This window comes from Nematolebias whitei, chromosome 9, assembly GCF_014905685.2.
Source record: "Nematolebias whitei isolate Nwh7 chromosome 9, NemWhi1, whole genome shotgun sequence".
Lineage (NCBI taxonomy): Eukaryota > Metazoa > Chordata > Actinopteri > Cyprinodontiformes > Rivulidae > Nematolebias > Nematolebias whitei.
Window position 1 is genome coordinate 4,173,320 of NC_056506.1, and position 18,127 is coordinate 4,191,446.

An 18,127-nucleotide genomic window follows, 5' to 3' on the forward strand; every position below is an offset into this window, starting at 1 on the left:
ACATGTCCAAACCACTGTCCCTCCTCTGGACATGTCCAAACCACTGTCCCTCCTCTGGACATGTCCAAACCACTGTCCCTCCTCTGGACATGTCCAAACCATCTCAGTGTGTCCTCTCTAACTTTATCTCCCAGTTGTTCAACATGTGCTGTACCTCTGATCTCATTCCTGATCTTCTCCATCCTTGTTACTCCTAAGGAGAACTTCAACATCTTGATTTCTGTCACTTCCAGTTCTGTCTCCTGTCTTTTTGTCCATGTCTCTGTCTCCAGACCATACAACATAGCTGGTCTCACCACTGTCTTGTAAACTTTTCCTTTGACCTTTGCTGACACCCTTTTGTCACAAATCACTCCTGAAACTTTTCTCCATTCACTCCATCCTGCCTGGACTCTCTTCTTCACCTCTTTACCACACTCCTAATTTTCCTGGACAGTGGACCCCAAGTACTTGAAGTCCTCTTCTACACAGAATGTAGTCGACCTGCATACTCCTTCCTCCACTCTTGTAGGTCACTCTGTGTTCCTCCCTCTTTTGGAAATAGGTGTTAACTACAGCCATTTCAATTCTCTTGGTGAAATCCACCACCATCTGTCCTTCCTGGTTTCTTTCCTTGACACCAAACCTACCCATCACTTCCTCCTCCTCCGTTTCCTTCACCAACATGTCCATTCAGGTCTGCTCCCATCACCACTCTCTCCTCCCTGGGAATACTCTCCATCACTTCATCCAGATCTTTACAAAATGTATCTTTCTCCTCATCACATCCAACCTGTGGAGCATAACCACTGACAATGTTTAGCATCAGACCTACTTCTACCTTCAAGGCACATCACCCTATCTGACACTCTGATCACCTCTACTACATTCTTTGCCAACTCCTCCTTCAGGACCACCCCTACTCCTTCTCTCTTTCTATCCACACCATAGTAAAACAGTTTAAACCCTGCTGTGAGCCTTGCTGCCCTCCTACTTGGTCTCTTGGACATATAAAACATCTACCTTCCTTCTCAGCATCATGTCAGCCAGCTCTCTACCTTTGTCTGTCATTGTCCCCACATTTAGAGTTGCAACCCTCAGTCCTAAATTCTTCACTTTCCTCTTCTCCTTCTGTCTCCTGACATGTTTCCCTCCTCATGGTCTTCCACTAACAGTAGCACCATTTCTGCCGGCACCCTGTTTGTCAACAGCACCGGTGGTGGTCGTTGTTAACCCGGGCCTCGACCAATCCAGTATAGTTTCTCTTTGATGAACTCGCATTATGGTTTTGGCAAAAGTGTTTTACATCGGATGCCATTCCTGACACAACCCTCACCATTTACCTGGGCTTGGGATCGGCACAAAACTGGCTTATGCTACCTAGTGGCTGGTTTCTTCTATTGAAGCACCCACATAAAAAATATACCATGTTTGGCTCAGCTGTGAGACGTGTGCTAAAACAAACCTAATAGGAAACAAATTCAATCTTCCTAAAACTATGTGCTCTTTGGAACGACTGTACATGTTTTAATGAAACTACCGAGGAACCTCTTAGACGGATTAGTTTTTTGGGTCAATCATATTTAAGATGGCCACCACAGCTACATTAGCAAACACAAAAATGGCTATAACTCAATGGGTTTTGTATATACCAAACTAAAATTTTATTTGGTACTGGCTGACAGTGATCCCCAACAAGCATTCCTTTGCCAAACCTTTGTCAGAATAAAACCAAAAAATGTCTTGTGAACTACTGGACAACTATAATTCAACTATCAGAAAGTAATCTTTATACAAACATCTAAAACTGATGTTTTATGGAGTTTACCTGACTGAAGATGGCTGTCAGAGCTATCTTAGCAAGGAAAGAAATGGTTGAACCTCATAATTTTACAGATATTGAGATAAAATTTGGTGTGGTACTAGCTGAGTATTTCCTAACACATAACCCGAGTGTAAGTAAGTTCTGACCTCACCAGCCATTTACACGGACATACGGGTTATTTTGACTCCACATGTACCACACAAGGCCTTAACCGCAGCTAGATTTATGAATATCATTTGCATTTTTGTTTGGCATTTTAAAATTATTTTTCTCCTTTAAGACATGGAAATAAAAATATATATTTTTTTATTGCAATTCACCTCTGTCTCTGTAAAATCTTGAGGGGGTTTGTGTTGGTTGTGTGTCTTACCCTCTTCCACGTGGCCAGAAGTTGTTTGTCAGCCATTTGTTCTGGGTAATCAGCCACTGCAAACACACAGCTGAGCAGGAAGCTGTCCAGTGGAACTGAGAATGCAACAGAAATAACATGATTCACATGACACTATAGGCTTAGACCAGGAGTGGGAAACCTTTGGCCTCCAGGACGTATAAGACCTTCACAACTAGGGCCCAATCGATATGAACATTTAGGTTATCGCTGATACCCATATTGGGAGGGATAATGGCAATAACCGATATATTGGCTGGAAAAGTTTGAGCTTGGTCCACCCTCAAGAATCTAAGTAAACAGCTATTTGTAAACCTGTTCTGAACAGTCTTCCTAACGTGCGTTCACATTTTCTAGCTTCCACTATTCACCATAACGTTATCAAGTGTGTTACATAAATATAAATTAAAGAAATAAACAACCTTCCCTGGTCATTGTTTAAACAGTCAGTCATGTATTGTATGTATAGACGGAGTCAGTCTCCCCACCATCACAGACATCTATACCTCTAGTTGCAGGAAGAGGGCCACCTGCATCATGAAGGACCACACTCACCCAGCACACACACTTTTTGCCCCGCTCCCCTCAGGAAGGAGGTTGAGGAGCATTAAGTGTAGAACCACTAGACTGAAGAACAGCTTCTACCCTGAGGCTGTTAGACTCATGAATCTCTAACCAGGATAATTACTGTGAAAAATCACATCATGTTGCTGCTGATCTGTTTCATGTTGCTGCTGATCTGTTCCATGTTGATGTGTTCATGCATGCTCATCTGCTCACACAGACTCATGTTCATATTTGTGCTGTTCAACGTATTGTTTTTATGCTATTAGTACTTAGTGTATATTTAGTTGATGTTTTTCTCAGTTCATATCTTAGATCTTACCACTGTTTTTCTTTTACATTTTATTGTTGGATGTAACTGGGACCCTGTGTACATAATTTCGCTCCACCACATGGACCACATGAGGTAAATGGTAAATGGACTGTACTTATACAGCACCTTTCTATCTTTTTTCAAGATACTCAAAGCTCTTTACAACAATCTGTGCCTCATTTATCCAGTCATACAGCTCTATACTAGATCTCTGCAAAGCTAATTGAACAAATCATTCTAAAGAGACTGATCAGAGCTTTATCACATTCATACACTGATGGGACACACATCAGAGGCTATGAGGGGTTCAGTGTCTTGCCCAGGGACACTTCAGCATGTGACTGCTGGTGGATTCGAACCCCCAACTCTCGCATTGGAGGACGACTGCTCTAACCACTCAGCCACAGCCGCCCCTAGGTGCAAACGACAATAACGGATCTCTGACTCTGATGTATAATTGACACCAAATGCATATGTAATCATGTTTATAAATGTGCTTGGTAGAGTTTTTTGAGGTCATAAATCGTGTCCTGATAGGACAAGATGTGAAGAGATCTTTTTTGTAATGCCACTATCCATCCTCATGGCCTTTAGCCTTTTCTGTCTCTTAAAAGCATTCTGAAAAAAGATAAGGGGCCGCGCTCTAAGGAGCAGCAGCAACGTGCACACCGCCCTTCTTTTGGATGACCGTACGAACATAATCTCACTGTATTTCGTTGAAATGATAATAAAACTTATTCTGATTCTGAAATGACAGCTCTAGTATGACTGGGTAAACAAGGGCACAGGTTGTGTTGACAAGCACTTTGAGTGTCTTGATAAGACAGAAAGTCCAGTCCATTTACGACAGTGAAGAGCAACCTCCCTTAAGAGCACTTGGGACTCAAACGGTAGGTAATGGACTTCATGTTATTTTATAGCACCTTTCACAGATAAAAATCACAAAATGCTTTGCATATAGAAAAGCTTTCAAACACATCTGTTCATGATATAAAGAAAAATATTTTCTTCTGGTCTAAAAACAAAACTGAAAATTGCATCAGCCATATATACAACAATTTTCAGTCAGGTCGTCTGGACAGTTTCTTTTTTTGTGCTGAAACCTTTCACCTTCCATCCAGAAGGCTTCATCAGTCAAGGAAACACACAACAAAACTGATTCTTCCCCCAACAGCTTACTCCAATGTAGAACAAAACCAGTTATGTTGATACTAAGATGGTGTTTCCTTGACTGATGAAGTCTTCTGGATGGAAGGTGAAACGCTTCAGGACAAAAAAAAAGAAAATGTCCAGATGACCTGACTGAAAATTGTTGGGTTGTATACCTGGATTATTGAGCTTGGACTTGGTTCATAGATACAATCGTACGTGCAATTTTTGGAGGAATTAAAATATTAGTTGGTGTTTTGAAAGGCAACAAATGTTAAAATAAAAATAAAAAAACTTGTAAATGTTTGTAAAAAAAAAAAAGTGCACGTGTGGTGATTGATAAATTGAGTTCCATCATTTTATAAGTGTAGCATGATTTGAGCTGAGAACTTCCTGCACCTGACATGCTCCTGAAAGAAGAGGAAGGTTCCAGCAGCGCCAACGTGTCTGCCCCATGACGTGACGAGTCACGTGGCCGTACTTACTGTCTTGTCCCGGCTCATGTCCAAACAGCTGGGAGATGTGAGGCAGCTGCTGGAAGATCTGCTGATTCTGATGTTGCTGACTTTGGAGCTGCTGTTTCTGCATCTGCAAGAGATGCTGCTGCTGCTGCTGCTGCTGAAGGTGCTGCTGATGGAGCTGCTGTTGGTTCTGCTGCTGTAACATGTGCATACGCTGCTGCTGCTGATACTGTTGCAGCTGCTGTTGCAGCTGCTGCAGACCGGGTCGGAGGAGCTGCTGGGGTCGCAGCTGCTGCTGCTGCTGCTGCTGCTGTGAGAACAGCTGCTGCTGATGAAGAAACTGCTGCTGCTGCTGTGGGAAACCCTGTTGTTGAACAATCTGTGACTGTTGCAGCTTCATCAGCTGTTGTTGCTGCTGGAGGTGCATCATGGGATGCTGTGACTGCTGTGGTAGCTGCTGATGCTGCTGGGCTGCCTGGTGTGACTGCTGCAGAGACTGCTGCTGCTCTGCCACTTTGGCCTGACTGAACAAAGGAAGGTTGGTGCTGTTGGGGGTCTGAGTGTGGCTCAGGTGCGTCTGATCCAAAGGCTTGATTTGACTACCAGTCAGGTTTGGAATGATCTGAAAAAAAAAAAGGTCAAGTTTACACAAAGCTCTGATCCAAACTTTTTAATCCTCTTGCTCATCTGATAACTTCCAGGACATGAAAGAACTGCTGATGGTTCTGTGTCACATACCACTGCAGACCTGCGGGGGGGGGGGGGGGGGGGGGGTGACAGATGACAGTCATTACTAGTTTTTGGCCTATAAGTCACAGTTTTTGCATAATTTACATGCCCTGTGACGTATACACCAAAGTGACTTATTTATGGAGTTTTTCCCATATTCATTAAATACATTTAGAACTTTATATTACTCATCTTTAATAGAGGAGAATAAAAATAACCCTAGGTTTCTGGTTAGTACTATTGCTAGACTAATTAAAAGTCCCATTTCTGTTGAACCATGTATCCCTACAACTAGAAGTAGTGATGACTTCATGAGATTCTTTATAAATAAAATTATTTCAATTAGAGAGAAAATTCAAACCATCCTTCCTTCTACTATCTCTAGTCCCCTGTCAAATGAGGCAACTTTAAAAATTTCACTAGAACCTGATTTATGTTTGGACAGTTTTTGTCCTGTTGAGCTCTGAATTGTCAAAAATAATAACCTCATCCAAACCATCCACATGCCTGCTAGATCCCATCCCAACCAGACTGTTTAAAGAGGTATTCCCCCTAATTAATGTCCACATTTTGGATCTACTTAATTTGTCTTTAATGAATGGTTATATACCACAGCGATTTAAGGTTGCTGTAATTAAACCTTTACTTGAGAAGTCTGATCTTGATTCAGAAATTCTGGCCAACTATAGATCTATATCTAATCTAACTTTCATCTCAAAAATTCTAGAGAAAATAGTTGCAGGTCAGTTGCGTGAACATCTACAAATAAATAATCTATTTGAAGAGTTTCAGTCAGGGGTTAGAGCTCATCATAGCACAGAAACAGCACTAGTAAAAGTCACTAATGATATTCTCATGGCCTCAGACAATGGACTTGTGTCTCTACTGGTCCTGTTAGACCTCAGTGCTGCATTTGATACAGTTTATCGCAATATTTTACTACAGAGGCTTGAATATGATATTGGAATTACAGGAACAGCTGTAAAATGGTTTAAATCATATCTATCTGAAAGATTCCAGTTTGTAAATGTAAATAATAAATATTTTTCATACACCAAAGTTAATCATGGAGTTCCTCAGGGCTCAGTGCTTGGGCAAATACTCTTTACTTTATATATGCTTCCATTAGGTAAAATTATTAAACAGCATGGGATAAATTTCCATTGTTATGCTGATGACACACAATTATATTTGTCCATTAAACCCAATGAATCCAATCAGCTACTTAGACTACAAGCATGTCTTAAAGACATAAAAACCTGGATGACCCTTAATTTTCTCCTGTTGAACACAGACAAAACAGGTTTTGGTTTTTGGACCTGAGCACCATAGGAATGAATTTTTCAGTCTTTCTCCCTCCTTAGATGCATTAATCTGTCCTCCAGCTCTAATGTTAAAAATCTTGGTGTTATTTTTGATCAGGACATGTCTTTTATCCCCCACATTAAAAACGTTACTAGAACCTCCTTCTTCCACCTGCGTAATATCACTAACATTAGAAACATCTGATCTAAATATGATGCAGAAAAACTGGTCCATGCATTTGTCACGTCTAGACTGGACTATTGCAATGGTTTATTATCTGGATGTCCAAATACTTCTTTAAAACGTCTTCAGTTGATCCAAAATGCTGCTGCCAGAGTCTTAACCGGAGTTCTATTTCATCCCTCCTGATCGCCAGAGGGCGGTGCTGAAAGCACTGAATGTTCCCTTCGCGCATGCGCTGTTCGAGTAATAATACCAACGGAGTCACAGGTGTGACACGGATGACCAATCAGAGGCTATATAGCCCGACGTTATCCGCTGCTCTGCTCCTTTTTTCTTCTCGTGCGCGGTTCAATTCAGGGCTTCAGCCCTTTGGACCTTTTCTGAACTTTTTACCGTCGTCGGAAGCCCGACTGCCCGTCTGCGGGAGTAGCGTGTTTGCCCTCCTAGGGCTGCGACGGTTTAACCCTGTTCAAAGGTATTTCTGCTGTTTCGTTGGGGACTATGGCGGTTTTCGCCTCTCCCAACTTACAGCGTCTGACTACTATGTGTGTGATTCAACACCGGTGAGTAGTGTTTTTCCTTATATTTCGCCGTTGGTTAGCAGTAGCTTTCGCTCCGCTCCCGCTTGTTGGGAGACCTCCAACCGCGTGGTCGGCTGGACTGTGCTCCGACATTGTTTATGACTACTATGTGTGTGATTTAACACTGGTGAGTAGTGGTTTTTTGCTTATATTTTGCTATTGGTTAGCGGTAGCGTTCGTTCCGCTCGTTTACTGGAGGCCTCCAACCACGTGGTCGGTTGGACTGTGCTCCGAAGTTTGCTTATTACGTAGCCAGCTGAGTTCCTGGCCTTGTTTTCATTGGTGAAGGCGAACGTTTTCACCCCCTCTCCCAATTGTCCTCTTACCAGCTGAGCTAGCGGTGCTAGCCTCTATGAGTTTTGGCCTTGTTTTCATTGGTGAAGGTGAGCGTTCGCACCCCCTCTCCCAATTGTCTTCTCTTACCAGCTGAGCTAGCGGTGCTAGCCTCTCTGAGTATCTTGGACATAGCTGGGTAAGGAGCATGGACGGCTCTCACTGGTGTACAGTCTGTGGAGCCATGCTCCAGACAGATGATGGTCACAACCTGTGTCCTGCCTGCCTTGGACATGACCATCTGGTGGATGCCGTCAGAGAACCTCTGCATGAATTGCAGCTTCATGTCGCATGCTGTGAAGGTGGCCCGGCTGGCCCAGTTTCGTCCCAAACTCGGCGACGACCTCCCGCCTTCTGGGCAGGAGGCTCCACCTAGGCGCTCGAAGCGCCGGACTGAGGCCGCAGTCTCTGTGGCCCCTCCTAGAAAGAAGCGAGCCAGGTCTGATAGAGGCCTCTCCACAAGGGTGGAGCAGTTCTCTGCTGAATTAGCGGAGATGAAGTCCCTTTTTCAGGTATGCCAACTGGGAACTGAACCAGTGGCAGCAACCGGACTCTCCTCCCCACCCATGCCTGAACTGGCTGCGGAGGAAGATGTGCTATCCTTGGCTGCCTCTGCCTCTCACTTTTTAGGTGAGGAGGACGGGCATTCATCTCAAGTCTCAGAGACAGCTTCACTTTCTTCTTCTCGGAGCACAGTTAGTGGGTCGGGTGACGGCTTGATGCAGATGGCTGAGTGTTGGCGGCCATGCATGAGCCGGCTGCAGCAGGCTTGGATCGCATGCCAGCGATAGAACCTGCTGTTGCCTCTCTGATCGTGTCACCAGAGGAAGCTTTGTGCAGTCATGTTCGGTGCCCACGAGCTCAGTGTTGTGTCAAGGATTAATTCCTCTGCGGAGCCAATGCCGCTGGAGCGCGTGCTGGCCACTTAGGTAATTCCTTGGCACACCTCATGCTTGCCCTCTCCGCGTCCCTTCAGGGGACTAGTGGTGCGACAGCAGCAATGGGCTTTAACAATGCAGCGCTTCAGGCCTTTGCACTAATGACGAGGGAGCTTGGGCGCGTGATGTCCTCCTTAGTCCAGGCTCGCCGACAGGTCTGGTTGGTGCAGTCAGCATTGACTGAGCCATGCCGTAGAGCCCTCCGTAATGTCCCAGTGGTACCGGGGGAGTTGTTTGGGTCGGCTGCCTTGGAAGCACTGGAACGGACTGTCCAGGCATAACAGAGAAGGCAGCAATTTTCAAGCCTTAGCAGGGCAATGCCCTCTCCACCTCCTCGGCATCCAAGGCGCCCGTCGGCTGACTCCAGCATGCAGCAACCGCCTGGGGGTCATAACCGGCCGGGTGGCCCTTACCCTCATGCGGTTCAGCAAAGGCCCAGCAGGAGCTTTCGTGGGTCAGTCCACCGACCAGCTGGACAGGCTCGGACCAGGGACTCTGGCTGCCGCCCTCCCACAGCCCCTAGGGGCCATGGAGGGAGACGGTGATGCCATCAGGCCAACCGTCGGATATTTCTCCCACCAGCAGCTCAGCTACTGGGCTGCTCACGCCGTGGACCCATGGGTGGTTGCCACTCTGACCCATAGTTACCGGCTACAGTTCCGACGGCGGCCTCATATCTCATGCCGGGTCAAGATGACTGTAATCGCCGACCCGGTGAAAGGTCGAGCACTAAACCAGGAACTTTCCGCCCTCCTGGCCAAGGGCGCAATAGAGGCAGTGGACCCTCTGCAACAACCCAGGGGCTATTACTCGACTTAGTTCCTCGTGCAAGAGGACGGGCGGGTTTCGTCCCATTTTAGACCTGAGGGGACTCAACCAGTACCTAAGGGAGCTGCCCTTCCACATGCTCACGACAGCATAAGTCCTTCAAGCTGTCATGAGGGAAGAATGGTTCACGTCTGTAGACCTGAAGGATGCGTATTTTCATGTGCCTATTACGGCAGAACATCGCTGCTTTCTCAGGTTTGCCTATCGGGGTCACCACTGGCAGTTCCGGGTACTCCCATTCGGGCTCTCTCTCTCCCCAAGGGTGTTCACTCGGTGCGTGAAGGCAGCCCTCTCTCCTCTGCAGGCCTGCGGAGTGAAGATTCTGCCGTACTCAGACGATTGGCTTCTCTGCGCCCCGTCTCAGGCCTGTGCCTTTCACGACACAAACCGCCTGCTCGCTCATATGTCCCAGTTGGGCCTCAATGTCAACCTGGAGAAGAGCTGCCTGATCCCTTCCCAGACGACCACCTTTCTTGGGGTGGTTCTGGATTCATCTTCCATGAGAGCTCGCCCATCCGCTCAAAGGGTGGCCGGCATACTCTAGCTGGTCAATCGGTCCCGGCTGGGCAAGCAGCTCCCCTATGTTGCCTTCCTGCAAATACTCGGCAAGCTGACATCAGTCACTAGGGTGGTGCCCTTAGGCCTGCTGTCACTTCGCCCCTTGCAGAGGTGGCTCAACAGCTTTTGCCTGGATGCCAGGCTGCACAGGCATCACAAGCTCGCAGTGACGTGGTCATGTCTTCATGCCTTGACTCCATGGAGGGACGAAGATTATTTGTCCAGGGGTGTCCCCATGGGAGTGGTAGTGTGTCGCAGGGAAATGGTCACGACAGATGTCAGCTCCATGGGATGGGGGGCTGTGTGGCAACGCAGAGCGGTTCAGGGCCACTGGGGTCAAAGGGACCACTTCAAGCATATAAATGTGCTGGAGCTGCGTGCAGTGCACTTGGCACTCAGGCACTTCCTACCTCACCTGGAAGGGAGGCATGTTCTTGTTTGGTCAGACAACACCCCTGTTGTCTACCACATCAACCATCGGGGGGGGCACCAGGTCAGCACAACTTCTGAGAGTGTCCAGAGAGCTCTTGGAATGGGCCTCTCCTTGCCTGTCCACACTGCGGGCAGCGTACTTACCAGGGCGACACAATCAGGTCGCAGATTTTCTCTCCCGCCAAGAGTCCCCTTCGGGAGAGTGGTCCCTCCATAGTGACATAGTGCTGATGATCTGGGACCGTTTTGGTCAGGCAGAGATAGACCTGTTTGCGACGGAAGAGTCGACTCAGTGTCCCCTATGGTACTCTCTTACGGGGGCATCGGATGCGCTGGGCCAGGACTCATTAGCTTATCCTTGGCCAAGTGTCCTTCTATATGCCTTTCCACCCCTTTCTCTAATTTGGCCAACCCTTCAGAGAGTCCTTGAGGAGGGCCACAGGATGCTGCTGGTGGCTCCGTATTGGCCAGCGCAACCATGGTTCCCACTGCTACGAAGTCTATGTCAGGGCGTCCCATGGTGTCTTCCGACCAGAAGGGACTTGCTGTCTCAGTTGGGGGGACTGATATGGCACCCCAATCTTCAACGTCTTCGGCTGTGGGTGTGGCCACTGCAAGGCTAGGACAGCAGGTAACTGGAGTTTCAAGCCCCCGTCAGACGGCTTTTTTGTTGGCTATTGCCTCAGCAAAGAGGGTCAGCGAGCTACATGCTCTCTCGGTCAGCCCCTCATGTCTCAGGTGGGGCCCTGAAGGCTTGTGTGTTACCTTGTGGCCAAACATTGCATTTGTACCAAAGATGTTATCTCACTCTCACTGTAAACAACCGTTGAGGCTGTCGATAAACCTGGTGTCTGATTGTTGATGTAACGGACAACCAGCTTTAATGAAGGTGAAGCCTGATCAAGTTCTCCTCAGCAGCTGAAAACAAAAGGACTGAACTTCTGCTTTAAATCAAGCTAAATATAATAATGTGTAATCAAAAGTGTTTTACTAATAATCAACAAGAAATCAACCATTGATTTATAAGAAATGTATAATCCATTGTATGATTGTGTGTTTTACTTGGAAAGTGTTGAAGTAAAAAGAGTAAGATCCGAGGCCTGATGTAACCATAGGCAAGTCTGGACATGCCTGTGTAAGACAAGTCTGTACTTGCCTTGAGCAGAAGAAAGAGTACAGAAGCCAGCTATGAATGCATGAAAGACAAGCTGAGAATAATAATCAATGTATAACCTTTGTAAAAGTTTTGCATGAGTTATTTTGAACTATTAGTGAAAAGCATGTGTAACTGAAGAAGCTATAGTGAACTATTAGTGAAAAGCATGTGTAATTGAAGAAGCTATAGTGAGAGAACAGAAGGTCAGGAGATTCGTTTCAACACATCTTGTGGTGACGCACTTCTGAGCAAATAACAGGAACCAGCTTGTTTTTCTCAAGTTCTGGAAAGTACCTAAAAGCCGGTTAGAATCGGTTGAGATGCAAAACAACAGTCAGTTACTGGAAAAAAAGATATCATTTTCCAAGAAAGGCCTCTAACCCCTCCTTAAGAGGAGGAGGAAAAAGGAGTCTTTAAATACAGATTGAACTGATGAAACTTGGTCAAAGCTGAGTCGAAGAATTGAGCAGAAGGAACTACAAGCAGGAAGCAGTCGGAGGATCAGAGAAGCCCGAAAGAAGTTGGATTTTATCGGTTTGAAACAAGGCTGGGATTTACTTCTCTTCTCACTGAAATGGGATTGGATTTTTTTTTTTTTTTCATTTAGCCTTTATTTATCCAGGTTAGTCTCTAAGATTTAAGTCTTCACTTGCAACAGCAGACTGAAGAGGTGTCCTACTTCTAAAAGCTTGGCCCGGGCTCATCCAAAGCTCTGATTTCTTCAATTTGGCATCAGCTGCTTCTGTTTTGGGATGGCCCGTACTTCCCTCCTGGAAGACGGGAAATATGCCTCTTACCATCACAACGATTCTCTGAGGGTCACCTCAGAATCATGGTAAGCGGACTCCCCCGTCCTTCTGGTCTAAATAAATTAATTCATCAGATTAGAAATATAGCATACAGGATAAATTCAAGAGTATTAAACTGGGTACTAGTGGGTTTTGCTCGGAGGTGTTTCTGGTTCATGAGGGAGTTGAGAGAGAACCTCTTTTGGCTTGATGTGTGAAAGGTCTAAGTGAAGGTAGTGTTCACAAAATCCCCAAGGGCTCTTGGGGATCAGAAGTCATCAGGAAGATTCCATTACCTTACTTAAGTGAAGAAAGTGTATCCTTTGTAATCATGAAAATTAATCAATATAAAATTGTGCCTGATGCTGTACCCCTGCGAAAATTGTTGATTAAAGCAAAGCAAAACGTATACATCTGGACTATTATTTCATCCTTATTGAACAAATACATGGTAATGCTTGGTTCACTTAACAACATAAAAATTGGAGGTTTTGAAAGGTTCATTAGCCAGTGAATGACAACACCCTTGTGCCCATTGTCCAGGGCCCTAAAGATTACCAGAACAATTAACAATTGCAACGCTAAATTAAGAGGTGAGCGACCATAACATGAGTTTCTCTGGACCAGATGACCCATCCCTGCTGCTTGGAGGATCAAGGTAACAGAGTGAGATTAGGGTGTGACTCACGGATAGAAGGTCGTTAATTTTCTGGATGAATCACCTCGTCGCAGCCTTAATGAGGCTACTTTAGACAGCTGCAGGTAATACCACGGCACTGAAGTTAGCTTCCGGACCCCTTGGAGGAGAGGCTGCAAGCAAAGGTGCTTATCGCCATTTCCAGTGGTTACCTTTGCTTATCGGAAAGCAAAACACGTTCAGCCTACGCCTGGTGAGGGGTCTGGATTATTGTGCCCGGTGAGGGCACTGGAGGCATATGTTGCAGCTACTGCTGTGATAAAACATTCAGACCAGCTGTTTGTGTGTTATGGAAGCCCTAGGTTAGGCTGTCCTCTTTCCAAACAGCGCCTCTCCCACTGGATTGTGGACGTCATCTGCCACGCCTATGCTGCAGGGCCCGGCCCCCTGCCGGTCGGCTTGAAGGCTCACTCTACCAGGAACGTCTCCGCTTCCTGGGATGCCCTGAGAGGGGTTCCGCTGGAAGAAATATGTGCTGTTGCATCATGGGCTTCCCCAAGCACGTTCACCAGATTTTATAGAGTTAACGTGGCCACCCCTCATCCCCTGGGCCAGGTTCTTCTACAAGGGTCACCTGGGCCTCCTCAGTGAGGTGGGTGTTTAGGATTCCTTGTGACATCGTTGGTATTAGTCATACAGTGCTTTCAGCACTGCCCTCTGGCGGTCAGGAGGGATTAAATAGAATGAAAGTTACGTATGTAACTACGGTTCTATGAATCCCAGATGACCGCCAGAGCTTCTCTGTCACTCAGAATCCTTGCGTTCCACGAGAAGATTCTGTAGGAGCAGAGCAGCGGATGACGTTGGGCTATATAGCCTCTGATTGGTCATCCGTGTCACACCTGTGACTCCGTTGGTATTATTACTTGAACAGCGCATGCGCAAAGGGAACATTCAGTGCTTTCAGCACCACCCTCTGGCAGTCATCCGGGATTCATAGAACCGTAGTTACATACGTAACTTTTGTTAGTAGGAGAGATCATATTTCTCCAGTTTTAGTTTCTCTCCATTGGCTCCCTGTCAAATCCAGAATAGAATTCAAAATCTTACTTCTAACCTACAAAGCTCTCAACAACCTGGCTCCATCTTATATTACAGATCTTATTGTTCCATATTTTCCTAACAGAGCACTTAGCTCTCAGGTTGCAGGTTTACTTGTGGTTCCTAGAATTTACAAAAACAGAATGGAAGGCAGATCCTTCAGTTATCAGGCTCCTCTCTTGTGGAACCAACTTCCAATCTCTGTCTGTGAGGCTGACACATTATCCAGTTTTAAAACTAGGCTTAAGACTTTCCTTTTTGCTAAATCCTATAGTTAGGGTCAGCTTGGGTTTTCTGAGCTGTCCCTTAGTTATGCTGCTATAGGCTTAGACTGCTGGAGGACAAACTGACCAGTTTTCAGTCTGCTATTGTCTTTACTTACTCTGCACAACCTGTTTTGTTTTTAGGCCCGAGCAGTGAAGCACTGCGAAGGTCTATTGTAATCGCTCAGTTCAGGCCAGAGCTGCAATTCTTTCCACCAAATGAATTGGTGTTTTGGGGGCCTTAACATATCCCAAAAGTCACCAAATTTGGCGGACGCATCAGGACTGGTGAAAAATTACATATTTTAAGGGCGTGGCAAAAAATGCAACAGAAACGGCTAAAGAGCGACACCTAGAAAATTTCAAAATACCCTCTGCATTAACCTTAGTTTGTTGTAGAAACATGATATTTGGTACACTTGTCCAATTCCCCAAGATGCACAGAAAATCATCTGGCACCATCGTTGTACGATAAACAGGAAGTCAGCCATTTTGGAATGCTGGCCCAATTTTCACACCTTTTGGGCGATTTACAGCCTCCGCATTTGAATGAACTCCTCCTAGGGATTTCACTCAATCGGTTTCAAAATTGGCCATTTTGTTCAAAAGGCATGGGGGATGAAAAGTTATCAAAACGGTTTCTTTCGGAGCATGCTGAAGGGGCGAGGCCAGACCTCAAAGTTTGACATCTCGCCATGAAAAACAAAACGCTAATAGCTCCTACACGGAAACTGTGAAACATCACACTGTGAAACCTTCAGTGATTGATCCACATCCGGTCCCCTGCAAGACTGAATGGTCAAATCACGACATCACTTAAGCCACGCCCCCTGACAACAAGAAGTGTAAAGTTTTACCTTGAACGGTCCCTATCTGACCCCTGTCATCTGATCAGCATGTTAGTGTGTCCAGTGACCGAAGACATGTTGGTGTAACTTACTTTCCAAAACTGACACTTTTGGGTGGAGCATGTGGGCGTCACGACGTGGTGAAGAAAAACGTAACGCCGTTTCCATGTGTTTGGCTCAAAATTCCACAGTTTTGAACCGAGGTGCACCAAAATCAGTATGATCGATCATTATCCACCCCTTGAACAGGAAGCCATGATAAGTGGCCAATAGCCTCCACAGCACCCCCTAGAATATTTTAAAACCTGAGCACCAAGCCATTTTTTGGCAAATAATTCTGAATCTCGGTGAACATCTGTATCGTCTCAGGACCTATGAAAAAGTCTCTTGGAGCCCTGGTCCAAACCCAACAGGAACTCGACCATTTTAGGTCAAAGGGTCATTTTTGAGTGTTTCTAATGATGAATTTTAACGAACTCCTCCTAGGGATTTTGAGTGATTGCCTTCAAGCTTGGTTAATATGCCCTTAACACAATGGGAAGTAAAAGTTATCAAAAGCTTTCAGTTTCGTTTATGTTAATGGGGCGTGGCCAGGCCTCAAAGTTGAGCTTCACGCCATAAATTTCAAAATGATATAACTTTCACGTTGAAAGACTAAAATGCACCAAACTTGGCAACAGTCATCCCTGTTGGATACCGGACGATCCACTGTTGTCATATTTTGACGTCAGAAAAGCCCCACCCCCTCAGAACAGGAAGTCTCTTTTTTTACTTGGAATGCTCTCTCTTTGACACCATTGACCTAATCAGGATGATCCTGTGTTAGAAGACAGAGAAGATGGTCTGTCTTGATTTAAAGTGCAAACCATTTTTGCTGGAGGATGTGGGCGTGTCCAGTGCACCCCCTACATTATTCCAACAGTTATATCGCAGCGATACATCATCCGATCAAAACCAGATTTTTTTGCATAATCGATGAGCACGTCTAGACACATTGGTATTGTTTTTTTTAATTTTGACTCCAGTGCACCCCCTAGATTATTCCAACAGTTATATCTCAGTGAAATATCATCCGATATGTATCAGATTTATTGTGCGTGATCAGTGAACACTTATAAACACATTGGTATTGTTCATTAACATTTGGCTCATTAACATTTGACTCAAGTGCGCCCCCTAGATTATTCCAACAGTTATATCTCAGTGAATTATCATCCGATTGGAACCAGATTTTTTTGTGCATAATCGGTGAGCACGTCTAAACACATTGATATTGCAGTTTAACATATGACTCAAGTGCACCCCCTCCCATACTGATATGGGCGGAAGGCGATCACAAAGTTTACGCATATGCGCCCCTTGGTGGATGCATGAGAGCATTCACGACGGCGACTGGGAGGTGTTGCTGGAGCACCCGTGGTCGCAGGTGATGTCGAAGGTTCGGCAAATGCACACCCCGGTGAACGGGCGCGGGACGGGAGCGATTACGATGGCGACCAGGCGGAGTCGCTGGAGCTCCCGCAGTCGCCGTAAGGCCGGAGCGGCGCTTTGCTGCGAGGGCATTCAATGCTGCTTGCAGCTTTAATTGTAATTATTTTTTCTATCTTAACATGTGGGGTTTTTTTGTCTTTCAGATACACCTGGACCTACCATTCTGTGTTCGTCTGTCTCTCCTTCCTGTCCTCTCAAACCAGCCGGTCAAAGCAGATGGCCGCTTGTCCTGAGCCTGGTTCTGCTGGAGGTTTCTTACTTTTAAAAGGGAGTTTTTCTTTCCACTGTTGCCACTGTGCTTGCTCAGGATGGGAGATTGCAACAAAGCCAAAATTCAATTGGTCTGCTGGTTTCATTAGATAGCGAACTTTACTAATTGGCTTTTTTATGTGAATGTTTCTGTAAAGTGCCCTGAGACAACTTTGTTGTGATTTGGTGCTGTATAAATAAACTGAATTGAAATTAATTGAATAGATGAGGCCCTTCTGGTCCCATTTGATAGTTGCAAAACTGACTGTATATCAGTCCTAAAGCTGTATTTTAAGTTTTTGACAGTTGAAATCTGAGGCCTCCTCTTCTGTTTAGAGATGGTTTCTCTCTTTTTACATAGATGGCTTCCTGGGTGAAGGAAGCCATCCGCTTCCAGATGCCACTGATAAAGATGAAAATACACTTTCCTACCGGGACTGTCACCTGCAGTAACGCCCATGAAGCAGCTGAGGAGATGGAGAAACACGGCTACCCGACGGGACCAGTACAACGAAAGAAACCCAGCGAACATAATGAGGAGACTCTGACAAAGTTGCTACCATGGCACGTAATAGGAGGAACATGCGAGGAGGCCATCAGACAGCGTTTGAAGGAGTTCCAAAGAACCACCAGGGAGGATGCAGAGCATGAAAAATTGTGAAAACAGGTGCTTATGACTGTTCCTCCATGCTTGTTGACTTGTGTGTAAGTATGGAGGTAACATAAATAGAAATAACTGCATACATAAACAATCCGTGGCAATGAGGACTGTTGTATGAATGTGTGTGTGTGAGAGAGAATGAGTGAGTGTGTGTGAGAGTGAGTGAGTGAGTGAGTGAGTGAGTGAGTGAGTGAGTGAGTGTGTGTGCGTGAGTGTGAGAGTGAGTGGGTGTGAGAGTGAATGAGTGAGTGTGAGAGTGAATGAGTGAGAGAGTGAGTGAGTGTGAGAATGAATGAGTGAGAGAGTGAGTGAGTGTGAGAGTGAGTGAGTGAGTGTGAGAGTGGACGAGTGTGAGAGTGAATGAGTG

General features: G+C 45.7%; 1 protein-coding gene across 1 annotated transcript in view; it reads right to left on the reverse strand.

The window, feature by feature from the left end:
• The window catches only part of paxip1 (PAX interacting (with transcription-activation domain) protein 1), a gene marked incomplete in the record, with an annotated part of 122,354 nt that overhangs the window by 76,693 nt on the left and 27,534 nt on the right, over positions 1-18,127 (reverse strand). The window contains 2 exon segments of the mRNA XM_037681976.1: positions 2,175-2,269; positions 4,704-5,301. Of these exon segments, the coding sequence (XP_037537904.1) occupies positions 2,175-2,269; positions 4,704-5,301 (693 nt within the window).